This window comes from Mauremys mutica, chromosome 5, assembly GCF_020497125.1.
Source record: "Mauremys mutica isolate MM-2020 ecotype Southern chromosome 5, ASM2049712v1, whole genome shotgun sequence".
In the NCBI taxonomy this organism is placed as follows: Eukaryota; Metazoa; Chordata; order Testudines; family Geoemydidae; genus Mauremys; species Mauremys mutica.
The window spans coordinates 93,774,062-93,795,568 of NC_059076.1; the positions used below are offsets into that span (position 1 = coordinate 93,774,062).

Sequence of the window (21,507 nt, forward strand, 5' to 3'; positions counted from 1 at the left end):
CAATATAATTACCAGGCTAACCCTCCAGTCTCCTGATTGCACTCTTGTCAAACAGAGGGGGGCCACTTTCACAAAGTGTGGAAAAAGAGGAAAGGGGCAAGGATATGTGAAAAGAAGATCTTGTCACTTTTCTCTGTCTTATCTCATGTTTATCTCCTTTCTTCTATTTCTGTCTCCTCTGCTTTTCTTTTTCTTCTCCACCCCTCACCCCCCTGTTTTGCCCCTTTCTTTTGGGGAAGCCCAATTAGTGGAATTCAGAACAAGGTTTGGGTACCCTCCTCTTCCATCTAAGTATGGGACTGTTCTGATTTTTGTTTCCAGATCAGAGAGAGATCCTTAGTTCAAACCCTGCCAATTTCAGGGATATTGGAAATGTGTTGCTCAACTAAATGGGATGAACAAAAATGTATCAATATACAAAAGTAAAAGTGGAACATTTCTGGGGAACGTAAAAAGTGCTGCCTTTTGGGACCTCAGTGTAAATATAACAAAACTGTGGACTTCTTCTGCGGCAGGTTGTGAGTAATGGGAGTTGCTCAGACCTTGAAATGAGAGACTCAGAGCCCCCGAGAATATATTCCATGACATAGTATATGAGTTTGGTAGCAACAGCCTCACAAGAAATGCTTGCCATTTGCAAGGGTGAGCCTCCAAAAAGCACGTGTATCTGGGGTAGCAAAAGTAGTATTGAGTGGACAATTAAACAGACAAATGGACACACACAAACATACATTCATTAATTTTCTCTCTTCCCCCAAAACTCTCCCCTTGTCTGTGAGAGACAACTTTTAAAGCCTTCATAATCTGTCACTGTTTTCACTTGTCGTTGAGTCATTCAACGCTTTTAAGTTTTCTTTTTATGGTCTTTCAGCAACATATACTTACCACCTTAAATGTCTGTAAATCTGCTAGTACTATAAAGCAAATATAAATGCATAACAGCTGTGCAAGTATGAATATTTCATGGACACAAAACTGTCTTCGCTTCCCTCACATTTTCTCCTCTGCATGTTGTTTAGACCTGTGGCTAGTTGGCAGGGTACTGCATTACAATGTGAGAGATTCTGAGCCAGCCAGTGATCTGTATTCATCACATAGGAGATGTTTCACAGATTTTCCCCTTTTTACATAATTATCACATTCCATGATTATTTCACAAGCAGCCTGAAATGTGTTGTCCCTTAAATGTGTGACAACTCAAACAAATCAAACAAATGGAGTTTGATCATTTGAAGTTACATTTGGTGAGTTGTTCTGTGTTAAGAGTCCAGCCAAGAGCAGCCTCTCCTAGCCCATGTCCAGTAGAATACACCACCCTTCTGGACTATACAGCCACGCTCAAAGGGACTAGTTCTTCATTCAGTTCACATCTGCCTCGGACAGTTACTTTCCACAGAGGAATGTGTGACTTTGCTTTCTCAATTGCGTTCATTAGGAACGTAACATCGGGGGACATGCTGAACATGTTGGATGACTCAACAGTAGTCAGCCAGGGAAGGACCCAATCACATACCGGTATTACCATGCTCAGTGTATCCCCTTGCCTGGCTGAATATTTGTTCAGTCAGAGAAGATTAAAGATGCCACGCACCCAATAGTTGTGTCTCTAGCTGACATGTCTGTTCTGGAGTTCAGCCAAGAAGATAGGGAAGGGCTCCTTTGTGTCCAAGATTCCTCCTTCTCTAGTGGTACTCCAAACCAAATGGTGATTTAAAGAGGACCCATTTCATTTATATTGATTGCTTTATACAACAGTGCTCAGCTATGTCCCTACTTCATTCATGGGCAGGAGAGATTCCCCTAATAAATGGATGCTGTCTTTATTCTAACTTGTACTCCCAAGGCCTGGAACTTGGGAATATCTTCCCAGAGAGCTGTGCAAGTGGGTTACTCCGATGGGCTGTGTGGCCCCAGTGAGGTGGTTAAAGACAGGTATGAGGGAGTGCGAGATGGAAAAAGCTCAATTCTTTATATTCTCTTAACTGCCAAACCACTCCACAACTTCCTACAGAGGAGCTTTTCCCTTTTAGCCCTTCGGGGTGGGTTTTTCTCTCCATTGCATTGACAATCCCACATCACTGTCCACCTCTGCTCGTGTTCTGCCCAGAAGGCTACAGATAGTCTTTTCAGAACTGAGCTCCTCATGCATTTTTTTTCCTATTAGGGATATTCAAAAATATTTTTCCTCCCTCCATCTCATGAGTCACCACAAGGGGAGGTCCTATCCCTAATGCCCAGCCCAGTTACTCAGCTGGGTGTTGAGCATCTTTTGGGAAAAAGGAGGGAGAAGGACTTCCCCTAGACCAAAGGACAGTGGCTGGAGTAGCCTTCATGGGTTAGAGGCCCCTTGTCTGAATGGTCGAGGGGAATGTCTGGGGGATCTGTGCTGTGATGGATCCTCCAGCCCATCCCTGCCCCCTCTGTGGACAGCTGCACACAGGGATCCCCTTGGTAATTGGGCTTACGAATCTCACCTCCCACACGCCCAGCAGAACCGTACCAGTTCAGCTACAGGAGGTACCTCCACACCACAGAGAAGGGCAGGGATTTGCACAGATGCCTGAGTGAGCTTTTTTGATTTAGCTCTAAAACTTGCCTCTGTGCTGCTCTGATAGAAAAGCCTTGCATCCCAAGACTATTAGATTGACAGAATAACAGGTTTGTTTTGAGGGAGAGTGCAGCAGAGGCCTGCTCTATACCGCTACAACCACCTTTTCTGCATTTTTATTTCTTGGTGTTAAATTATTGCCTCTGAGAGTTGCTTTTTTTTTTCAGCAGTTGATTCAAAGAACTTTGTATCCTGCCAGATCATGAGGTCTGTTCTCATTTGAATAGTAATGGTGTGTTGTGACAAACTATTTAATTTATTAATGATGTTTTCTTACCTTGGAATATTGTTTGGTATAGTAGCTGCTGTTTATGGGTAGATGCGTAATCAGGGTCAATAACTTCAGTTTAATCAGTTCTTAATGGCACTTCAATTGTCCTCATTCTGTATGAAGAACCATGTCATTGGCACAATAAAATGGCTCTTGGCTTACACATATCCCAGAATATCTCTTAGTGGGCCTGCCCCATATGTTTTATATCAACAGACAATGGGCATGGAGGATAACTGTCAGCCTTCTGTTTTTCCTGACCAGAGGCTCAGCTATTCAGATATCCAGATCCCAAATTAACTCTTCCACCATGCTAGCTGATGCATAACTATCAGTGCAAACCAAGGCATTGGGCCAGATCCTCATCTGAAGTTCATTGAAGTCAATGGAGCTGCACTGATTCACATTGGTTGAGTATCTGATGACGAATACCGTATAGCCCAGTGAAGGAGAAAAAAACAAATTATTAGAAATGCTTATACAGAGAGCTGTATGTTTATAATTAAAATTCATTTAATGGAAAATCATCTGTTAGATGGATGTTCTGACAAAATTCAATGCAAACTTTTTTTTTAATTTTAAAGTGATTATGACACATTTCCATTTTACTTTTTCCAATTTTGATCTGGGTTGGTTGGTTGTGTTTGGTCACAGAAGTGATATATTAGGTCTAGTTTCCTGGTTGTCTGAGCTCTGACCCTCCTGGGCTAGAAGAGTCATTTTGACTGATTTTTCTCAGAGGAAATTGCTGCATTTTTGTGACCTCTAAATTAGTAAAAACAAACCTGTCAGCTGAGCCACTTCCTGCTGTAGTTGGGAACTTGCTTTGCCTCCCCATTTAATGTGGTCCATAAAGTGTTGTTGAGGGGCATTGGCTCTTCCTGATGATCCCCAAAATACACCAAAGGGAAAGCACTCAACCACTAAAGTCCCTAGGAGAAAATACCAGGACTGGCAATTGTAAGGACAAAAGTCCTCATGACCAGCTAGGTTCAGATAGTAACAGAGGGGTAGCCGTGTTAGTCTGGATCTGTAAAAGCAGCAAAGAATCCTGTGGCACCTTATAGACTAACAGAAGTATTGGAGCATGAGCTTTCGTGGGTGAATACCCACTTCATCGAATGCAAGTAGTGGAAATTTCCAGGGACAGGTATATATATGCAATCAAGAAGCAAGCTAGAGATAACGAGGTTAGTTCAGTCAGGGAGGATGAGGCCCTGTTCTAGCAGTAGAGGTGTGAAAACCAAGGGAGGAAAATCCTCAGCTCAGGATTAAACAAAGACTGTGAATGGCTTGCCAACTACAGAACCAGTTTCTCCTCCCTTGGTTTTCACACCTCTACTGCTAGAACAGGGCCTCATCCTCCCTGATTGAACTAACCTCGTTATCTCTAGCTTGTTTCTTGCTTGCATATATATACCTGTCCCTGGAAATTTCCACTACATGCATCCGACGAAGTGGGTATTCACCCACGAAAGCTCATGCTGCAAAACGTCTGTTAGTCTATAACGTGCTACAGGATTCTTTGCATCTTTTATAGGTTCAGATAAATATCCAAACTCCAAGATTCCTCCTTCACTAGATTTATTTGATAGCTTGGCTATGTTGATGTAGTTTTACAATATGCTCATATATGTAGTCTGGCTACAGTGAAGCTGATTCGCCCTGCATCTTTACCTGTGATTTGATTACATTAATGCTGGGATTTAATGATTTAACACATGAGTGATGTTGAGAAAGTGGATAAGGAAAAGTTATTTACTTATTCCCATAATACAAGAACTAGGGGTCACCAAATGAAATTAATAGGCAGCAGGTTTAAAACAAATAAAAGGAAGTTCTTCTTCACGCAGCGCACAGTCAACTTGTGGAACTCCTTACCTGAGGAGGTTGTGAAGGCTAGGATTATAACAATGTTTAAAAGGGGACTGGATAAATTCATGGTGGCTAAGTCCATAAATGGCTATTAGCTAGGATGGGTAAGAATGGTGTCCCTAGCCTCTGTTCGTCAGAGGATGGAGATGGATGGCAGGAGAGAGATCACTTGATCATTGCCTGTTAGGTTCACTCCCTCTGGGGCACCTGTCATTGGCCACTGTCGGTAGACAGATACTGGGCTAGATGGACCTTTGGTCTGACCCGGTACGGCCGTTCTTATGTTATGTTCTTATGATTTTCATACTTAGGAGTATTGGGTACACTATAGAATCCTGGTGGCACATAGGCTGGCTTCTCTGCTGCCATGCTATATCAATAATGCCAGCAACCATAACCATCATGCTTGCGGTGTCAGTCTTGCTTCTCATACTTTTATCTGCCCAAACTTGTGGTGTAAAGTTATACGACTTGTCCATGGTATTTGCAAGACCTGGGCCTGGTATGTATTCCTGCGCTACTTCTGGAGGTGGAGCCAAAGTGCATGTGTCCCTGGCCACTTCTGTCACCATCTCACTAAGTATGCATCTCTGCATGTGCCTCTGAGAGGAGACTTTCTGTGCATTACCTTGTCTTCTCCTGTCTTCTTTCTACCAATCTAAATTACTAAAGATGGTTGCCATGGTAATTTTTTTTATGATTTTTAGACTGGGGCAAAATTTCAAAATCAAGATGTTTTGAAGTGAATTTTTATAGGTGATTTGCAAAACATTTTGAGATAATTAACAATTCATATTAAAAATGAGATTTTGAGGACTTGAAAACCTTGTGAAACAAACTGGTGAAAAGTGTGTGCTATTTTGGGAAAGGAAAAAAAATCCAATTTTAACTAGGCATAGTTTGTAGAATCATGACAGAATGTGTGTTGCTTTTTGTTACAGTTCATTTTTATTCTTCTTTTGTAACACAGAGTTGAGTTGTGTTTAGCCACATGGAGCTAGCCTCTTCAAAAGAGAGAGCCTTAGGTGGTTGTATTATCAAATGGAAATATGTTGGCAGAAACCCACATTCTTAACAAGCCAAATATTTTGTACCCAAAGTATTGTCCTCCTCCAAAACACTTGTGCATAGCGTAATAAAATTACAGGTTCCAAACCCTTTTCATGGCAACTTTAATTTAATTTAGAGCTTGCATGCCTAATAGTTGGTATTTTTTAATATGCATTTATGGAATTTGTGGTTTGAATTTCAGTTTTCTGAAAAATAATACATTTTATATGTGAACCATGTGTTTAGATAGAGGCTTATTTTGACTGATGGAAATGATTTGTCAAATATTTTCTCCTTTTCTATACCCATGAAAGGTTATGTTAGGTAACCTTATAATAAGTTTCCAGATTTATAAGTATATGTTTACAATGAGTTTCTTAGTCACTTGATAAAGTTCTTACGGAGGACATTCTGAGGTGAATATCTAAAGTTTAAATTCTTCAAATCTAACTCTTTGATCACCACCTTTGTTCTGTGTGGCAACTAAAATAACCCTAGGAAGTGGGAAGCAGCTATGTAAAGTTTGTTCACAATTAGCCTTTGGGCTGACATCTTAAAGCTAATAGTTCTTGCACTGCGTAGGAGTACCCTAGCACAAGCGCTTTGGCCAACATTCATGTTTACCATCTTTGTGAACAGTTTGTTCTTCAGCCTTGTGGCAGTTGCCCATGCAGTTCGCTGTAAACTCCCTGTAATATTCCAGCACCTAAGCTATTTTATAATCCTATCTGGCCTACTTTTTACTAGACTATTTTAGATCTTACTTGAACTCCTCACAGTATTTGTAATAAGAATATATTTGGTATTTTAATTAAGCTAACAATACATTTTATGCAGCCATTGTACAGCGTTGGGAAATTGAGGAAGCCCGTGTACAGGTTAAAAATGAGTTATATTGACCTAATGGTGATTTGTGGATTTCATTGGAAAGGAGCTGCATGCAGTTCTTGAATGAGGGGTATGCATGACTATGTGATAACCATACTTGTCCCTGCTCCCAGCAGAATAAAGATGAATGAGGGAAGGCTGGGAGAGCAAACAATATACATACACATAGTGTTCAGGCACTGGCTGTATGTAAATTATCTGCCCTAATTTCAAACTCCTGAAGAGTCCTCAGAGCTCTGCACCTGTGAGCAGCACTTGATCGAGACTACTGCTTTATCAAAGGCAGTTTGCTTGGAGAGCTTGGAAACCTCCTGCTGGTTTCAAAGGGAAAAGCCACAGAGGGAACCTTCTCTTCTGAAGACTGCCAGTCAGCTCCAGAAGGGAAATCATGAACCGGACTGCTGGCCAAAAAACTGCCCAAGGACTAAATATAGGACAGGCACAATAAAGAACAGAGGAGGAGCTGTATTCAGGGGAGCTGGAGCCACCAGGATCAAAGAGAGATGCCGTGGGTGGTAAAAGGAAATTGAACCATACTCCACCCAAACATAGATTGCTACTTTCATTTTATAGAATGAATGCTGGCAAAAACAATAAAGAAAAGAACAAATTATGCTGTTCTCAGTCCTCAGAGCCAAATGTTTTGAGCCACATGCGTAGGGACATGGTGTTATAACAAGAAGGATTGTGATGGTTCCACTGGCATCGTGTCCAAAGGATCTGCTGAGTCTGACCCAGGACGATATCAATGGAACTGTCCTATAAAAACATAACTCTAGAAAACAGCAAAATAAGCAAGTTAATTGAGCTTGTTAAATGAAAATGACAATATTTGCATTGTTTTATTTATTTATTTTTTTTAAATGAAAACAGTATTTTGTTTGCTCTTAAACATCCCATACAGAGGTTGCAACCCAAACATTGCAGCATTGTTCTACTGCAGGAGAGCACCAACATGAAACTGTCAGGAGACTGGTTTTAAATTAAAGTAGACCTGACTAATCTATTTACGTTGGATGAATTGCAAAGAGTAATTAGTCTACAAAGCACATTAGATGTTTGTAATTCAGATTTCACAAAACAGTAAAAGCTGTGTTATCCGGCATTTTATATTGGTTATTGGAAAAGGTTCAGAAAAGGGCAACAGAAATTATTAGAGGTATGGAATGGCTTCTGTAGGAGGAGAGATTACTAAAACTGGGACTTTTCAGCTTGGAAAAGAGGAGACTAAGGGGGGATATGATAAAGGTCTATAAAATCATGTCTGGTATGGAGAAAGTAAATAAGGAAGTGTTACTTACTCCTTCTCATAACACAAGAACTAGGGGTCACCAAATGAAATTAATAGGCAGCAGGTTTAAAACAAACAAGGAAGTATTTCTTCACACAACGCACAGTCAGCCTGTGGAACTCTTTTCCAGAGGATGTTGTGAAGGCCAAGACTATAACAGAGTTCAAAAAAGAACTAGATAAATTCATGGAAGATAGGTTCATCAATGGCTATTAGCCAGGATGGGCAGGGATGGTGTCCCTAGCCTCTGTTTGTGAGAAGCTAGGAATAAGAGACAGGAAATGAATCACTAGATGATTACCTGTTCATTTGCACCTGGCATTGGCCACTGTCGGAAGACAGGATCCTGGGCTGGATGGATCTTTGGTCTGATCCAGTATGGCCGTTCTTATGTTTGCCAACCAGAAAGCTCTATAAAATGGCATTTCTGATATATCTGATTTCTGATCCAGGCAGTGCTCATGTCAGGCAGCTCCCTGCAAGTGGCGACATGTCCTTGCTGCTCCTAGGTGGAGGAAAGACCACGGGGGCGCTGTACGCTGCCCCTGCCCGATCCCGAGCACTGGCTCTGCAGCTCCCATTGGCCTAGACTGCAGCCAATGGGAGCTGTGGGGGCAGCGCCTGCGGGCAGAGGCAGCTTGCAGAGCCACCTTGCTGCGCCTCTGCCTAGGAGCAGCAGGGATATGTTGCCACTTGCAGGGAGCTGCCCAAGGTGAGCGTCTCCCAGACCTGGCACCCCAAAACCCCTCCCATGTCCCAACCCCTTGCCCCACATCCCCTCCCGCACCCAAACTCCCTCCCAGAGCTCACGCCCCCTCCAGTGCCCCAAGTCCCAGCCCTGAGCCCCCTCCCGCACCCATACTCCCTCCCTCCATTGATAAGTATAACTCTTTAGTTAACTGGAATTTTTGACTAACCACCACCCCCATTTCCCCAATATGCTGGATAACAAAGCTTTTCCTGTATATGGTAATATATGTAAACACATTTGATTCATTGAAAATCATTGGCCTGATTCTCAGATCTGCTGAGTACACACAACTCCCTTTGACCTCAGTGGGACCTGTGAATATGCCACACCTGAATATCATTCCAGTGATTTTTAACCTGCCAGCATCTCTTTAATTTTCTATCCAGCTTCCATAGAAACCAGCATTTTAAAAAATCATTTCTGAGTTTCCTCTTAATCCTTCAATACTCTGTCTTGACCAGTCATAAATAGCCATTCCATTATGTTATTGATCATCTGCCCCATTCGGCTTTGTAGTCAAGAGTACTTGTGTTTCAGAATAAACTGAAGCAATGTGAATAATGCTTTCTATTGTTTTATAGGTGAGTCGTCCTCACCCCAGTGATCATCCTCTCCTGATCTTCTATATGGTTGGTGGAGTGACAGTCTCTGAGGTCAGAATGGTGAGGGACCTAATATCAGCACACAAACCCGGTATCCAGGTATGAAACCTTAAGTACTGTGATTTCTGTCTGAGCCAGGAAAATTAAGAGTAACAAAGAAAATGCTTTTTATAGTGCTGAACACTGCCCTGGTATTGAACACGTACCATAACATATAAATAAGGCTAATAATGGTGTCAGGTCTCTGTTGTGAAACATCTGCAGGCAAGCAGCTTTCAGATGCAAGTTATTTAAAGTTTGTTGTGTGCAGTAGATTCAGTGAGGCCCAGATCATTCCATAGGACCTCAGAATTTACACATGCAGTTTTCTGTGAATGAGCATTTGCTTGGGAATCTGCATACATAAATTGAACTGCAAGCAGCGATGCCACTAAGAGGAACAGTAATGACTGTCCAAAATGTTCAATTCTCCTCAGCCAGAAAGAAAATGGCTGGGATTAGGGGCCTCCGAGGTGGAAAGAGGAGGCTTACGTGTCAATGTCACAGGGTGATGCTGGCCCTTTAAAAGAGAAAAGGCCAGTGCACCTGTGACTGCTCAACTGCCTCCTAACTGGGCTTAAAAGAGGGCACCTGGGCCCTATGAGAGAGAGACCTAGTGACGCAGAGCTGTCTGACAGAGGCAGAGAAGAGCAGATGAGAGCTGCCTGAGGAGAAAAGGAGAGTTCCTGGCAGTGGCGGCGGCAGGAGCTGCGAGCTGTTACAGAGAGCCATGAGGTAGAGCAAAAGGTTGCTGGTGAGGACTGGCCAGAGCTGGGGAACCCCTGATGAGTTAGAGGAGAGCTTGTGCAGAAGCCCCTAGGAAGAAGGGAAGGTTAGAGGAAAGTAAGCCCAAAAGGAGAGTGTTGATCCTGGAGTGTGGATCCCAGGAGCAGAGGCAGGACTAGGGTGCCCAGACAGCAAGTATGAAAAATTGGGACGGTGTGGGGGGGGTAATAGGCGCCTATATGAGAAAAAAACCCAAATATCGGGATTGTCTCTATAAAATTGGGACATCTGGTCACCCTAGGCAGGACTCACAGGCAGAGTCTGGCTGAATGGAACACTGTGGGAAGTCCTCTTACAGCGAGCCTGGGAGGCTGCAGGAAGCTGATCCCAGAACATGGGGTTGGCCCTGGAGGGACAGGCCCTGAGCAGAGGTAGGACTGTCGGGCAGGGACGCCTGGCTGAATGGAACACTGAGCAGAATTCTGTCGTGGGAGACCTGGCTTTGGGCTACAGCAGAAAACCCGTGGTAGAGAAGCAGGTCTAGGAACTATTGGGTAGAAGGCCTGGAGAATGGGGAGCCCTGTAACGGGCTAAACGGACTGGGGCAGAGTGGTTAATGACTCTCTGGGGGGTGACCCAGGGATTGAAGAGCTGCTATATTGTAACCTTGTTTTACTTTGAGGTTTTGAGAACAACTGTCTTTACGACGAAGGGACTGTGGCACTTTATATGAATAAAGGGGTTTGAGTTTGTTGCTGAGAGAGACAATGTGCCTTAATGGAAAACTGAGACAGACACACTTGTCATGCCATGACCTGCCGCAGGAGGGTGCCCCAAGCAGCTCCACCTTCTCACGGTCAGGTTTGAGTTACTGTGACTCCCTACACCAACAGGGTTGAATTCTTGCAGGGCTGACTTAGCCTTTCATCCTTCTGTTCTGGATAAATTATTTATTTTCTGTTACTGAGTGAGAGTCAGGATGAGACCTTAAAAATCAAGATCCTAGCTGCTTTGTATGGACCTCAGATCCCTGGACATTTTCTGTAAGAGTTTGCTCCAGCCTCCTAGGTTAAAATCCCCCCCTTCCCCATCCCACCTGCAATTCAGTGTGCTATGCTCAAGTTGACAACCTGGCTGCCATCCTATCCCGCAAAGACGCCCATCTCAAAGAGTTTACAGCTGAATAAACAAGACAGATAAAGTCTATAAAGAACCACACAGGCAACCTGTCAAATAGTACTTGCATTCCCTCCAGGTTTGTCTCTCCAAACCAACCTCCTCCCCTGCCCCATCCCCTCTCTTCTGTCCACGTGCCCCGGCACTATGGTGCCATTCATTGACCGTGCCCACCCTCCAAAATAACTTTGGGCTCAGTCAGTTAAGGGGAAGGGATTATTATTGGCAAGCATCTGAAGGTCTGCTGCTCCTGGGCACACTGTCTGCCTCTGAGAGGGGGGTAGGTAGCTCCATGTGGTGGGGTTTCCTGGGAGAGGGGACAAAAAGTTCATCTGACTGGTCCCTGCCCCATTCATTCTCTGGTAGCAGCTCCTGGCTGCATTCACTGTCATTCCAGTGGAGTGGGGAGGGCAGGGGTTACTTCTGGCAGGGTCTAAGATATTGATAATTTTTAATTTAAAGGAAGGTGTATGGGAGCAGCTGGATTTCTCCTGGGTGGAGCAGGCACAGAAGGTGATCCTTATAGCTGCAAGAGAGATGCAAAGAAACACTTCATAACCAGCTGCCTGTGTCATTAAACATGACTTGTTCCAGAATGTAAACTCTCATTTTAATTCCTGCAAATACAGCTCTAGCTAATGAAAAGTCTGTAGCAAAATGGAGCCAACCAAGGCAGAGCAGCCTCTGATTGATAGCATGTTTTCCACACTTTAACCGCATCTTTGAGTTGAGAACTCAATATTTTTATAAGATTAAATGCCCTTTCCAAGAGCACTTTTTCATCTGATAACATGTTTCTCTCCAATTAGCTTCTCACTTATCTCCTTAACACGGTGAGTCAAATTCTTTGCAATTCAGAACAGGGACTGAATTGTGATGTACTGATGGACAAGTTAATCCAGACTCTAAATGTTTTAATATAGCTTGAAAGATAAGCACAGAGTTAATGAGGGAGATGGTGTAAAACTATGCAAGAATTCTTTTGGCTAACTTTCTAAAATGGATTGAGGTTTGACAGTGGTGACATGGAATCTGGTGCTGCTTTGCTTTGGTTGACCCTGGTGGCAGGTCACCCTTTGAGGCAGATCCCCAAAGAATTTAGAGTTGATGCAGCTTTTACTGCCCCTTGCCTTTGTATAAAATTGTTACATTAGGGGCTAAAGGGCTTTAGGGGAGAGTTCTGAGGGGGGATAAAAGGAAGAAAAGAAATGGTTGTTCAAGTCTCACATATAAAAGTGTCTGAGTTAGTTGGATTTACCTGAATTTCTAGAGTTCAGCTGTGAATATGCACCACCTGTTTGGGATTATTCTCTTTTCAAAGAGCCAGGCATTCATCTACCACAAGCCAGTGTTTAACAGAGCTGTTTTTGTGATGTTCAGGCGATCAGTTTCAGACATCAGGGCAAGATGAAAACATTGGCCTCCCTGTTCCGTTGCACTTAAACAAAACACTGACATTTGCACCAATTATTGGCACTTCTTTTAAACTAGAGTTGCACTGTGGATGTGAAAGTAAAGAGATTTATGAAACAACAACAGACAACCCTGTCAGCAGATTGATTTCCCCACCAATTGCTCCAGCAGTTGTTTGGATTTTAGGCAAATGAGAATTAAGTCTGGAGATTGGAAACATATGTTTTTATCCACATAAGCAAATATATATTTTAGTGTAGATAGGGAACATTTGGTTCATCTCTTCTCATTGTGATACACAAAAGAGAACAGTGTGTTTCAGGCATCATTTGTTTTCAGATGAAGCTGAATAGTTCTGCCCCTCGCAGATACCACCTCATAGGTGTAATGAATTGGTACCCCAGAGGCATCTAACTTGGGAAGAGGCAGAAACAACTGAACTAACAAGAGAGGAGAATGACGTTAAAAAAAAAAAAAGAAACTAAAGAGGTGGAAAGAGGAAAAAATGGATGTTTTAATTCCTTCCCTGTGTCACATCACTACCCACAAATGTTTAACACGTACCAATATTGGTTCATGTTCACATGCACACAGACTCCAGAGATCTGCTCTACAGCAGAGCATGGTGACATGTGACAATCCATGTGTCCTGCACCTTGTTTACTATATTCCCACTATATGCCGATGCAACGACACAAATGAGAACAGAAATATAAAGACATGCCCAGTTTATACAGATTCAGTTTCAATGATTTACTTCTGCTGGCCCAGATTATTTCTGTGAGGTCTCAAACATGCCTTACATTAAATGCTATAAAACTGCATGGTTATTTATGAAGTGCAATTATCACCCCGGCAACCATGATTATGTTTGTGTTCTTTAGCTGCTCTGAAATATTGGGTGAAATCCTGGCCCCACTGAAGTCAAAGGAAGTTTTGCCCAGGGGATTACACCCAATGTTGTACTGCATTGTCATTAGTATTGCTGCTTGCATCATATTGCCTGAGCCGTGTAGTCTGAAACTTCACAGCATGTGCATTCAGCCTCCTGTGCCTCCTTGCGAGCCAGATATCTGGTGATATCCAAGATTACCAGCTACCGTCTCATGGGATGTTTGCATTGTGGGATGATTAATTTCCCAATTTAGTTTCTGTTTCACAATTCCTTCATTTTTCACACAAACCTTCGCCTCACCTTCTCTTTGTCTACCCTGGTGCTACAGTGTAGTGGATCATGGAGTGACCCTTTGGCCACTCTATAGTGGCTGTCATGGCAAAATGTAGCCCTCAATTGAAGTGTCACAGACAAGGGCACAAATGTTAAGATGGGTGAGGATCTACAAAGGAAATTTATCCTCCTAAAGAGACTTTCTTGGACATTTATTTTATGGGCAATTGTACAAAAGATTGGATCATCTGCTTTCCATAGAAACAGAGGGCCATATGCTCTCCTTCATCCACATCTGAAACCACTATTGATAACCATGTGCATGGATAGGAGACAGCAAGATTGTGTCTTAACGTCAGAATAAGTTACAATCATCACTCTCATTTGTTTGTGTGGACTCATTTTATCAATTGCACATCTACCCTGCTAGTTTAGTGATAATACTATGAAGATGAAATTGCTTTTATCTGTGAGTAGTGGTGGTTTGGCCTGTAGATTCATAGACAAAAAACATTAGTAATATGTCACCTCATATTTCTTAGAATTAAGCTGAGTACATAGGAAGAGGAGTGCACAGACTGTACTGTACTCTGATTCCTCCACAATATAAATAGGAAAGTGCAGCCCTGGCACCAGCAAATTACAGAGGTGGTCTTAAGCAATGGGAAATAGAAGAGATAATCAGTGTCATTTTGCTGTAGTTTGTGTGGGAAAGCACACGAGGTTGTTAGCACAAAAGAAAGTGTAGTAATTTAACTCCAGATTCTTTTCATTATTTAAAGAGAGGATGAAAGAAAAGAAAAGAATGTGGAGCAGGGGAGGCTTAAGTGTAGTACTACTGAGATCTGGGGTATTTGGTATTTAATACCTTTTTTTTTAAATCGCCTGCAGTGTTTGAATATCCAGATAACAACATATTCATGCATGTTGATTTTTACCTCAGATTAAGAGTGTGCACAATTTGATCAATTACTAAAAGAAAATAGGTACATGCACACTCAATGTTGTTGGCATTTAAATTACAGTTGCCATAATTTATGCCTCCTCATTTTGGATTTTTCTAAATTAGATACCCTTAATCTTACATTGAAAAACCAAGTTCATTTTTAAGTCTGGTACAACCCTCCTCCAGTTTGTCCTGTTCTTAATATGTGGGCCTGATCTTACAAACACTGCTGTGAGTAGTGCTTGTTATACTCAGTAGTCCCATTGGCTCTAATGGTAGTAAAGCCCGACACTCCATTAGATCTGCAGGATTGAGATTTTAGTAGCTAATAAAATCTAGTTAGGGATCTAGGGGAGAAAAAACATATATAAATATATATTGTGTACAAAAATCCATCTATGATGGTCTGCTGCTTAAAGGATAAAAACAACAATTCCGCTCTGTGAAAAATATTAGTTTTTGAAGTGTTCCAATGCTGGATGTTGGCATTGATCTGTGTAAAGAATTAAATATTCATTGAGCCAGAGAGAGAGAGATAGAGGCTGACTCTAAAGCTTGGTGGTTCGGGTGTTTGTCTGAGATTTGGGAGGACTCAGGTTGAAGTCCCTGCTCTGAATCAGGCAGAAAACAGGCTTCAATCTGGGTTGCCCACACCTCTGTCTCTGACTAGAAATTCCCTCCTTGACCTGAGAAACCTTCCCAATCAATATTGTGTCAGAACCAAGACGTTTCTGCAGAACACTTTTGGTTTTGACAAAACAGTATTTTTCAATGGAAAAAAGATTTTATCAGAACTGTTTTGACCAGCTCTAGTAATGGGTGATGCTGCCTTTCACTAGGGACATATTTTCTCCTTATGAAAAGAGTAACAAAGATAATCCAAACTGTGTCCGTGCTTGAACCGTGATCCTGCTGGCTGGAACACCAGGCTCCTGGTCTCAAGTGGCAAGTTTCTGACAGTTGACTGTATTTCATTGAGTAGCCGCAGCAGGCAGACAATGCTTTCTGTAATTTTCACCTCAGCGTAAACAAAGAAGAAACAGCTGCAATTTTGAGTCACTTGTTGACAAAATTCAGTGCTGTGGCAAGGGAAACTGCTGGTTGATCAACTCATTTTTCACAAGTAAATGCAATGGGAGTCATAACAAATCACTGTGCTACCCTGGTAGTGGAACTGTGTGGGGTGAATGAGTCACACTACAAATGCATTAGGAGTGAGATAGTAATCACTGTTCTCCCACTGGTGGGTTCAGCTATAATTATTAGCTGAGCAGGTGGTAGCATTGGACAAGCTGTATTGCCACCTCACAGTGAGCGTAAGATCAATGATCCCTTTGCTGTTCTGTAAATTAACAGTACACGTTTAGAGATCTTGTTCTGATTACAGACAAGATTAGTCTCCTGAATTGCATTTTTTTATTTCTGTCTTCAGGTAATTGTGCTCTCCTCAACACTTCTGACACCACTTAACATTCCTGAGTTGTTGTTTGCAACAGACCATCTACAACCAGACATAGGCATCTGAAGAGTGCAGATCTGCGGAGAAGATAAGTGATTTGCCTTCACTGGAAATACCACCCTCTTGCCTGTCATTCTTTCCGATATTCTTCCAAAAATGAATTTGTCTAAAAACTAATTGTGGTTGTAATTGAAAACTGAGTTGAGTGATTTGATAGCTGGCTGCAAGGGGACTTGAATGGATTTTGGGTGCACTTAAAAATCATTCATTTGTTCAGTGACGTCAGGCTAACACTCAGCTCCTCCCTGCTGAATGATATTGCTAACATGGGCCCTCCCCACCGCATTTCCCAGAGAACGATGGCTGCCTGTAGTAATTCCTCAGAAAGGGGGTAATTCTGGAACAGCTGCAAAGGGCTAGATTCTGCCGCCTTACCTTCATGGAGTAGTACTTTCCACTGTAAGTAGTCCCAAAATGGGATTCCTTGTAGTGTAAAGTGGGAGTAAAGGTAGCAGAACCTAGCCGTGGCCTGTTTTGTTCGGCTGCAAAACACATGTGCCTTAGTTAGTGTTTAAGTTCTTCTGCGCAGTCTGTGACCCCAGGGAGAGGCTATGAAGCACAGCAGTGAACTGAGTTGTCAGTAGTAGAATAGCTACAAGTCCACCGATGGCTTTTACTGCTGATAGGGTAGAAGTGGAGGGAAGCATGGATGGAGAATCCCACCATAATCAAACTGGTGAGCCATGTACTGGCTTTCTCACAGGTCCCTGGTTTCCTCTCTTGTTTGCCTTAGTCATAATCTCATGAGAAAAGTCACTTTCTTTGACATTCTCCTCTGCATGATTTTGCACAGGAAAACATGTGGGCCGAGATGTTTAGATGTTTCACTTTATTAATCCTAGAGGAATGCTTCTCTCAGGCACATCAAATAAATAACATATTCCCATTTGCAAAAACATTAGGGTTCCAAAAGTAGAACACTCATTTAAAGTTGTATTTCTGAATAACAAGGGTAGGAAGAGCTTTTGATTTTAATTTATGATTAGGCAACAGCCTTTAACAAGACAAGCTGTCTGAATTATGTAACTTTTTTTTTTAATTTTGCTTTAATTTTTGGAGGAAAAAAACGTAAGTGGTTGAGGATTCCAACTGTTTTCTGCACTGAGGTTAATAAAAATGCAGCATAAAATAATGGTGCCACAAAAATGTAGCGTATTGTCTCAGTTTGTTCATCCCAGGGATGCTAAGACTACATTCTGTGCTGGGAGATCATTTACAGTTACATTTTAGGGGCACATTTTTAGGCCGTCATTCTATATACAGCGAAGTTCCTCTATTTTAGCATTCTTTATTATGCCCAGAGACTAGGTTAAATAGAAACTAGTTCTGTAACCTTTGCTCACTATCTAGTTTAAGTTCTGTTAAATGTAACCTTTTTTCTGAAAACTCTTCATTTTGTTTTAATGGTGCACTTCGGTGGCCAGAAGGGAACAAAAGCCTGATTATAAAGGTTAGACTGAAACATGGACAAAGTTGCCTTTATGAAAACAGATTTAGACGATGAATATAGAACGTTACGTTCCACTGTACTTGATGGGAAAGTAACATATCAAACCACATGTAATGCTAAAAGCTTATGAAGTCTTTTTGACTGAGCAAGTTAGAGAAATGACAGCAAACAGCCTGTCTCTGTGGTTACATTTCTTCTTCTTCATCTGCACTGTTTACATCAGGGGTTGGCAACCTTTCAGAAGTGCTGTGCCGAGTCTTCATTTATTCACTCTGATTTAAGGTTTCACATGCCAGTAATACATTTTAACGTTTTTAGAAGGTCTCTTTCTATAAGTCTATAATATATAACTAAACTATTGTTGTATGTAAAGTAAATAAGGTTTTTAAAATGTTTAAGAAGCTTCATTTAAAATTAAATTAAAATGCAGAGCCCCCCGGACCGGTGGACAGGACCCGGGCAGTGTGAGTGCCACTGAAAATCAGCTCGCTCGCCGCCTTTGGCACATGTGCCATACATTGCCTACCCCTAGTTTACATTATCAGAATGTAGATGTTTTGGAAATTACTTAACAATGAAGCAAAGATTACAGAATCTGCTCATCTTCCTGGCTTTTTCATACACACCAACCCCTCATTTATTAGATACAGTCTGTTGCTCTTCCCCCACCTCACCCTACCCCATACACACACACAGGCAGCATAACCAGAAAGGGGCACTTGGTCATGTGTTAATTCTGCTGTGTGGCTGTCAATTCCTCCACGTCGTATGGCCCTTCCCCCTGTCTTTCAGCCGCTGCAAGGGATACTAGGCAGGAGCTCCTGGCACAGGGAAGTGGTCACCAGTCCTAAGAAGCTGTTGCAGCTGTGACAGTTTCTGTCCCCTTCCTCTCCCCACCCCCTTAGCTGAACACTCTCGGAGCCCTGACTTGGTAATCTGAGGACATGCTGCATGAGTTATTGGGCAGGGCAAACCAGTGAGGGTTGGGGACTAAATAGACTTTGGTGTTGGAGGTTCCTACAGCTCTTGTGATTCCACAGATCCCTGTATAGGGCGGATGCCTAATCTTCTATGCCCACCTTGGGGGAACCTTCACAGCCAGTTTGCCATGGTGGAATGCAATAGCAGGCTAGAGCATTGTACTTCAGCAACAGTGAGAGCAGTCAAGCAGTCAGGGGCTGAAAGGAGACAAAGATTGCCTACTGTTCAAGGACAACAAGGCAGACCTTGGGCTTTTGGGGATGTGTTTTGGAAAGGAGGGTGGGGGCTGTGTCCCCTAGTTTGGGGGAGGAGGTGGGGCAGGGTGAGTGTGGTTTTTGGTTGTATCAGCAGCAGAAGTTTTGAGGGAGGGTGAGATAGAGAGCTAAGGCAGGGAACTGGCCCCTACGTGGGGGACAGCATGGGCATTGCATGCTGTGAACTGGCCGGAGGATGCTTGCTGTCCCAAAGTGAGGTCATGGCTAGCACCCAAATTTTCTGTAGAGGCCAAGCAAGTATCGAGGTGTCTGTTGCTTATCCCTTGGTGGACTCCTTCTTGTCTTCCTCCAGCCACACATACACAACAGGATTCAAGGGCCTTCGAGTTCCCTCCAGTCATCTACAAGCAGGAATAGCTCAGCAGATGCCGCTGCTTCATCAGGCAAACCTCATCTACACAGTACGGGACACAGCCATTCTCCACTGCAGTAGAGGATTGAATTTTGCGTTTGGAGGTGTAGGATGCTGGCCAAAGAAGGGGGGACATCAAAGGATATTATACCAGATTTTGGAAGGCTTCCCTATCTTAGTAGTTATAGTGAAATTGGTGGAGGGGAGAGGGTCTTTGAAAATAAGAAAGCAGTGGTCTGGTTACACAACTGGTTCATAATGCATCGTGTTCTCCTGCAGCCCTCATCCTTTTCCAATCCCCACCCCCGACCCCCCATTTTGCCATACCAGCACCATGCCAGGAACCTGCGCCAGGGGAAAGGTGGGATGCTTGCAACCCTCTGTCACCTGCCCTGGCACTTTGGCCAGTCTGACGTGGACATTAGTCACTTGGGTGACAATGAGTTAGTTGACACATCTGCATTAAAGCTCAAATGAGACTAGATTAAGTTACAGTCTATGATCCTTCTGGTCAGGCTGGTATAATTGCACGTTACTGCAGCAGGTGTGGTGGTGAAGCAACTGCCCTATTGCAAGTGATGAGTGGAAGACATTCTAGCTAAGCTTGGCATTAGGTGGGGATGCCCTAGATCAGGAGCAGAGTTGGGAGCCTGACTCCCAGGGGTTGGCTTTTGATTACAGCACTTTGCCTGCAGCCAATCTGCCAACCAGAAGGAAACACTTTATCCAGGTGACCACCTCGCAATGACGAGTAGGATCTTGGGGCAGGCTAGTCTTGCAAGTGACATTTTTGTAAGCAATTGGAAATTAACTTGGGGGAAATGGTCACTGTCTCCTACGTGGGTGGTAGAGAAGGGAATTTTGATATTTCAGGACAATGAAACCCAGTGCTAGAAACTCTTAGGGGTTGGCCTAGGAAAACTTGTCCTTTTTAAGAAGGCAGAATGGTTGTTGGCTTATCGTCTAAGCCAGCTGGCTGGGTCTGTGGGGTGGTCTGTGGTTAGATCAGCCACCTCTTTTCTCAAGAATGAGTCTGTTTTTCCCCATGATTATTATTATTGTGCGATAAAGTTGGGGCCTAGGTGCCATTTGTTCCAAGCGGTATGTCTCAGCTGTCTAGTTCTCTCTGTGAATGGAATGAAGTCAGAAGTTTGTGCCAATTTACTTTACCCCCTAATACATTGATCAAGCTCACTTTCATTCTTCAAGGCATTGTACTTATCGCTAAGCAAAATTGTAGTGTAGGTTGTGCTAATACTGCCAATTTCTAACAGAAGAGTAGAAAGTGGTAGAGGCTGGTGTTTAGCTTATGAATAAGTTCATATCTAAGTACCATCAAGCCTCACCCCCACAGCCCCATTATTTGGATTTTTATGCCAGAAGAGGGAGGGATGGATCCTGAACCCTAGTTTGAAAGGCCTTGTTTTCTGCATAATTGCATCAAAGGACAATATATGGTACATAAAAGGTTCTGAGTACTTTCCACAATACTTAAGGTGCTTGTGCCTGTAAGACCTGAATACATAAAAATATGCAAAGGAGGAGGATTTAATTCATATTTCTGCCTATTGATTTTGTAAAGAGTGGTTAGGATATACCATACAGGAAATTCTGAGTAAAATAGATACTTGTAAAGCAATGCTTTGTCCCCAAGGTTCACAGGCTGTTTCCAGTTCTGTTTAAAACAAAAAACACTACATGAGAAAATGTGTAGTTCAAAAAAATTTAATGCTGAAACAGACTGCAGGAGTGAAAAGTCTGCTCCACATAAGGAGTTATCATACACAAAATAAATAAGTTACAGTTTAAGCAAAAGCACAAGTGGCTTTTTAAAGTGCATTTGTATAAGGCCTTTAGCCTATATTCTCAAACTCCATTGGCTCAATGTAAAAATGCGTAAGTCTGCTAGGTGTGGTTAAAGATGAATATCCCACTGAACTCAGAGAGAAAGGGCTTAGCTAAGAAAAATTCAACCAGCTTCCAGGGGCGGCTCTAGACATTTCGCCGCCCCAAGCTCAGTGTCATGCTGCGGGGGGCGCTCTGCCGCTCGCCGGTCCCACGGCTCTGGTGGACCTCCTGCAGGCGTGCCTGCGGAGGGTCCGCGGTCCCGCGGCTTCGGTGGAGCC

At 42.9% G+C, this 21,507-nt stretch overlaps 1 protein-coding gene across 1 annotated transcript in view; it reads left to right on the forward strand.

The window, feature by feature from the left end:
• Positions 1-18,079, forward strand: part of SCFD2 (sec1 family domain containing 2) — a 300,890-nt gene extending 282,811 nt beyond the window's left edge. Inside the window, exons 8-9 of the mRNA XM_045018575.1 lie at positions 9,316-9,435; positions 16,237-18,079. Of these exons, the coding sequence (XP_044874510.1) occupies positions 9,316-9,435; positions 16,237-16,329 (213 nt within the window). The 3' untranslated portion in view covers positions 16,330-18,079. The remainder of the gene's footprint in view (positions 1-9,315; positions 9,436-16,236) is intronic.
• The last annotated feature ends 3,428 nt before the right edge of the window (positions 18,080-21,507 follow it).